The 5,238-nt window shown below is 36.3% G+C and overlaps 1 protein-coding gene and 1 non-coding gene across 3 annotated transcripts; one reads left to right on the forward strand and one right to left on the reverse strand.

Moving 5' to 3' along the window:
- Window positions 209-4,297, forward strand: LOC18611075 (upstream activation factor subunit spp27). 2 transcript variants are annotated; one of them, XM_007047099.2, is made up of 6 exons: window positions 209-730; window positions 2,282-2,396; window positions 2,500-2,674; window positions 2,953-3,018; window positions 3,601-3,764; window positions 3,881-4,297. In XM_007047099.2, exons 1-6 carry the CDS (start codon window positions 393-395, stop codon window positions 3,998-4,000), a joined length of 978 nt encoding a protein of 325 aa, XP_007047161.2. In that variant the 5' UTR covers window positions 209-392; the 3' UTR covers window positions 4,001-4,297. The 2 variants fall into 2 exon arrangements, with proteins under 2 accessions (XP_007047161.2, XP_007047160.2); XM_007047098.2 differs by having other exon boundaries at window positions 211-730; window positions 2,953-3,009.
- Window positions 4,395-4,466, reverse strand: TRNAE-UUC. Its single transcript has one exon. It is a non-coding gene; the product is annotated as a tRNA-Glu (tRNA).

Below are 5,238 nucleotides of genomic sequence, written 5' to 3' on the forward strand. Positions count from 1 at the left end.
TGCTTATTTTTTATATATAAGTGCGTGCCATTATTTTAATGTTGCCGCCCACGTCTTAGGCCCAGCCCATGTGACGCGTGTACAATGTGGCCACATTTCTGAAAAAAAAAATGGAGAGGGATACCACTAGGAATTTCAAGGTAAATGCGAGGGCAAATCAGGAAGATAAAAAAATCCTTCCTAGAAGGCCACGAGCTTTAAGTTCTGTAGGCCCCGCAACCCGCCTCAGCTTTCACAAACGAGTAACGAGAAACGGGTGAGCCAACCTTTTCACCTATTTTTCCAATTTTGTCCTCTTCGTTTCTTCGCTCTCAACACAATCTCCGCCACCTGACTCACCGAGTCCCTAAAACCGAAGAGGAAAAATAGTAGGGTGGGACTCTTAAACCGAAATGGTGTTGGACTCCGAGCTAATCGCCCGGCTCCGGGAGTTCTTGAAAGAGTCGGACCTGAACACGACGACGACAGCAATCGTACGGCGGAGATTGGAGGAGGATTTCAGGATTGATTTATCGGAGAAAAAGAAGTTTATTAGGGAGCAAGTCGATTTATATCTCCAAAGCCAGTTCGAAAATGCCGAAGAACAAGAACAAGAACAAGAGGATGAAAATAACGAAGAAGATGACCAGACGGCGAAGATTAAATCAGAGGAAACCGACGGCTCTGATTCGAACGAGGAAGAGGAGGAGAGTGAAAGAGCAAGGAATAAAAGGGCTTCCGCGAAGAAAGGGTCAGTTATTTATTTATTAATTAATAATTATACAAAATTTCACGTAATAATAAATCAAATGTATTTGTTTATTTTTAAAAGTTTTAGATGATGCGTGGTTTAGAAGTTAATTGTGAGGTTATAAGTTGGTTATAGTTATGCTTAGTTTTATCATAAGTGTAATTTGGATTTTTTTAAGCCTTAATTATTATAAATATTTTTTATAAAGGGTGTATTTTTTTTAAGCATATAAGTTGGGGAAAATGTTTTGAATGTCAACATTTGACAGAACCTGTTTGTGTTAATCTGAACAGGTGTATAATTTAAATCCAACTCAGTGAGTCACTCTCTGAGATTGCCGTGGAACTCTTCGCTACAAGGTTGATTAACCATAGTTCTAGAAATAAAAGGATAACAATGATGTGTTAAAAAAATTAATGCAGACATGATTTTAATATTTTATTGTCATTGTAGAAAATGAAAGTTTCTTATAATTTCCACCCTTGTTGATTTGGAGAAGCTTAAACAAATTTTTTTTTTGGAGTTGGACGAAATTTAATTAAGTGCTTTAGGAGTGAAAATTTTCCTTGAAAATGCTTTAATGATCTCACTTTCCATGGCACTAGGTTATTTGATTAATATATAGCTGCTCCAAATTCATGTGCGCTTATTTGTCCTTTGACACATTTTATTTCATGGAGACAATTTTTTCTCTTTTCCCTTTTGTCTTATAAATTGTAAGGTTTTTGCTCGTGGTCTGTAAGTGATCTTTTTTCATCCGAGGCACTACTGATAGATAAGTTGTACAGAAGGGTATTTTGTTGACTGCAATGCATTAAAACAAGGGCAAGCTACCTTAACTTCTCTCTTTGTAATTAAATTTGGCCTTTGGAACAGGAAATGCAAGCCTTTTTGTGCACCCTATTGATTGTGCATTTGATCTTTGGTTGTTAAGGTGTAAAATTTTTCAGCCTATATTTTGAAATATGTTTTTTTGCCCTCCTTTTCTCCTTCATTGAATCTGTTGATTTAGACTCCTGAAAATTCTCGACAATCTGAATTTTCTTGTTTGTTCTCAATCTTTGATGTTTTCGGGGGCTGGAAAGGAGGAAATGGGTTGGTTGTAAACTTGTAATAATACAGACTCCAGTTTTGCCCAGAAAACAAGACAGATCAGCTTGTGTTTAATGATGTCATTTAGATGACTTCAGATATTTCTTATCTAAAGTGCATTATTTGCTTCAGTTTTGATCCAATAGTCTGTTTGCTTGTTTGTAGTATTAGCAAACAACAATGGCTGCTGCACCAGAGTAGCAGGATTTAATGCTATTTCATGTTGGATAATGAGCATATTGAAAAGTGATTTTTGTGTGAATTGTTCATCTTTTCTTCAGCTTATCATCTACCTCAAATCCACTAATTTATCTAGAATATACCTAGACGAAGAATTTTCTCTCTACATTTGCATGCAAGCTTTGAAGTTTAGTAGGGCTTTGAAGCAGAGGTTGCAATTGCCATCAAACTTATAGATGCTAGTTTACGAATTTATGATTGTATTAATTTATAATATAGGTCAAAAAGAGTCAATAATGAAGTTAAGAGAAGAGGAGGTGGTTTTAACAAAGTATGTAGCCTTTCACCACAACTTCAAGAACTTGTAGGAGTGCCTGCATTGGCGAGGACTGAGGTACCTCTAAAATGTCCTGAATTTCTTTTCAGTTTCTTTTTTGTTGATTACTTAATTAAGGGAGCTGCTTTGTTCTAAATTGTCTGTTTAATATTGGTGCTAGGTAGTCAAGCAAATATGGGCTTATATTAGAGAGAAAAATTTGCAAGACCCAGTTAACAAGAAAAATATAATTTGTGATGAGCCATTGCTAGCACTTTTTGGTGTTCGTTCCATTGACATGTTTCAAATGAACAAAGCCCTGTCAAAGCATATCTGGCCCTTGGATTCAGATGAAGGTATTAGCATATCTCTTTTGCATTTGCTAAACATTTTAAGATGGCTTGATTTGATATATTAGATTTCGGCTCAAATTACTTGACTCCTTGAAACTTGAGTAAAAACTGCCGGTTCTCCATATAATTGGCCATTGCTGGAAATGAGGGCTTTATTTAATTAAATTTCAACTAAATGCAGGTGCAATATCTTTTGTGCCATGATCAATATGCTGCACGCGTTTTTTAATGTTCATCTTTATAAAGTGCTAAATTTAACTATAGTGGCTTTCATGGCACAGTTGTTTCAGTCAAGTCAACAGAGAGGGAAAAGCAACGTAAGCACGTGAGAGAAGAAGGTAGGGATGGTAAATGACTAAATTAAAGTCTTCTATTTGACTCATGATGCATCATAGCAGAACTTGTTTTGTATTGATATGAGAAGTTAGTATTGCTCATACTAACAACTTGTCTACCTTTGCCAGCAATACCTTGCAGCTAAGATTTTGCTTCCCCACTTTGAGTGCAAATTGGTAAATTGGTCTTTTGACTGTTGTTTCCTGAAAGAACCTTCTCATTTAGTGCTGTTGCTAGAGACATCTATTGCTGCTAATTCTGGCTTGCTTGTGTATTTGGCTCTCATATATCTTTGTGTGCTTAGTCCTGAACATCCTGCATGTTTTGAGTCAGGTTTTCATTGGTTGTTTGCTTGAAATAATCTCCTCTTTTATCCAATCCTGAACCGGCAACGTAGTGATATCAGTGACCTTTGTGGCTTTTGCTGCCCTCCTCTGTGTCCTTCTGTGCACGCATGTCATGTGTCTCACTATATGTATAATGTATCGGTTAATTTATTACTGTTGTTGAATTATGATAAACATGTTAGTAGACAGTTCACTATCATATATTCTTACCTCTCTGGTTTGCTGTTTTCTTCTTTGCCTTTTCAGATCCAGATGAGCCAAAAAGGAAGGAAAAGCGGCAGAAGGGATTTCTTGCTCCTCTTCAACTTTCGGATGCTCTGGTGAAGTTCCTTGGTACTGGAGAAAGTGTGCTAACGCGGGCTGATGTAATAAAGAGAATGTGGGATTATATAAAAGAAAACAACCTCCAGGTATCTGCCCTATCCATAGGGTCCTTTTACTGAAATTGTGATCCTAAGCGCATATAATAAGGCATAACAAGAATTATTATCAAACTTTGTTTATTTGTTTTGGCTTTTGCATGAAGGATCCATCTGACAAGAGAAAAGTAATATGTGATGAAAAGCTGAAAGAACTCTTCGAAGTTGAAACCTTCACTGGCTTCACCGTATCAAAGCTCTTGGCGGCTCATTTTCTTAAGACCTGACAGTGAGATGCTCCGCAGAGAAACAGGGGTTTTTGTCTGAGATATAGTTTCATGTTTCCAGTCCTTTCTTCTAGTATTTCTTTTCCCGTAGATACATGAGTGTATCTTTGCAATAGAAAACCTGAAATTTAATTGATTGGTTCTTCAAGAGGCTCAGTGTCAATGGGCTTTTCGAACTGGATCTTTGCGTGTAGGCCATGCATTTACAAAAATAGGTACAGGGACCTTATCTGGTTGAGAGATAACCAATCAGTAGTTGTAGCAGAAGTGAAAATATCAATTGAATTTGTTTCTCTCTTTTTGCGTGCATTTGTCTTTTTAATCTACCCTCATCGTTGTGCAATCTCAAGCCAAGACTACTAACTGCTAAAATCGACGGTCTGGAAAATAATAGTTCCGTTGCCGGGGATCGAACCCGGGTCTCCCGGGTGAAAGCCTGACATCCTAGCCACTGGACGACGGCGGATGGGGAATCGTGTTGGGATTAATGGATCTTACCATTCATTAAAACAATTAACTTATATCAACAGTATGCTGAACACAATTCAAAATTGAAGAACCTACCATCATTTGGTTCCAACCTTATTACTTTTACAAAGAGCTCAGCTGCAGCATTCAAGTCATCAACGGAGACCTGAATGATTTTTATTTTTAAGCAAGTCCATTCCTGGGTGAAAGTTTAAAGCAAGGGAGAATTTGTTGTAAGGCAATCTGAGCAGGATAACCACACCAATCTGGCTAGTATCCTATGAAATGAAAAAAAAGTCTGCAGCAGGACCATATTCCACTGTTGTTTGATCAGTTTTTGGACAATGGATGTATTATTATAGGATGGCTTCCATTTTCATTGTTCAACATGATTAATTATTATCAGTAACTTGGTGCGATGAAATAATAAAATTAAGATAAGAATATATGTATATATATATAGAGATTTGATAAATATCAGAACTCAAATTAATTTTTATGTGCATAAATATAATAAAAATTGATTGCCTTGACGAAAACATCAATTTTAATTAATCAAACATTCAATGTCAGAGATAAATGCATTCACGAGAAGATGGAATATGTGGCAACGAGAAGAATGAGAAGTTTAGCCAAGACCAGCCCTCCTTATAATATGAAATATGAAATGCTGAAAATTTAATGAAATTAACTTTCCTTTTATATATATATATCCATTATTTTTGCAAAAAACTTGTTTCCTATCCACTCATGACTATTAGCTGCATTAG

The sequence above is a fragment of the Theobroma cacao genome, chromosome 1, assembly GCF_000208745.1.
Source record: "Theobroma cacao cultivar B97-61/B2 chromosome 1, Criollo_cocoa_genome_V2, whole genome shotgun sequence".
In the NCBI taxonomy this organism is placed as follows: domain Eukaryota; kingdom Viridiplantae; phylum Streptophyta; class Magnoliopsida; order Malvales; family Malvaceae; genus Theobroma; species Theobroma cacao.

What these genes read in the sequence shown, in the direction of transcription:
- LOC18611075 (XM_007047099.2), top strand. Translation starts at nt 393, where the DNA reads ATGGTGTTGGACTCCGAGCTAATCGCCCGGCTCCGGGAGTTCTTGAAA. An exon ending in GCCCTTGGATTCAGATGAAG is followed by an intron (nt 2,675 to 2,952) that starts GTATTAGCATAT and finishes TTCATGGCACAG; the next exon opens with TTGTTTCAGTCAAGTCAACA. An exon ending in TAAAAGAAAACAACCTCCAG is followed by an intron (nt 3,765 to 3,880) that starts GTATCTGCCCTA and finishes TTTTGCATGAAG; the next exon opens with GATCCATCTGACAAGAGAAA.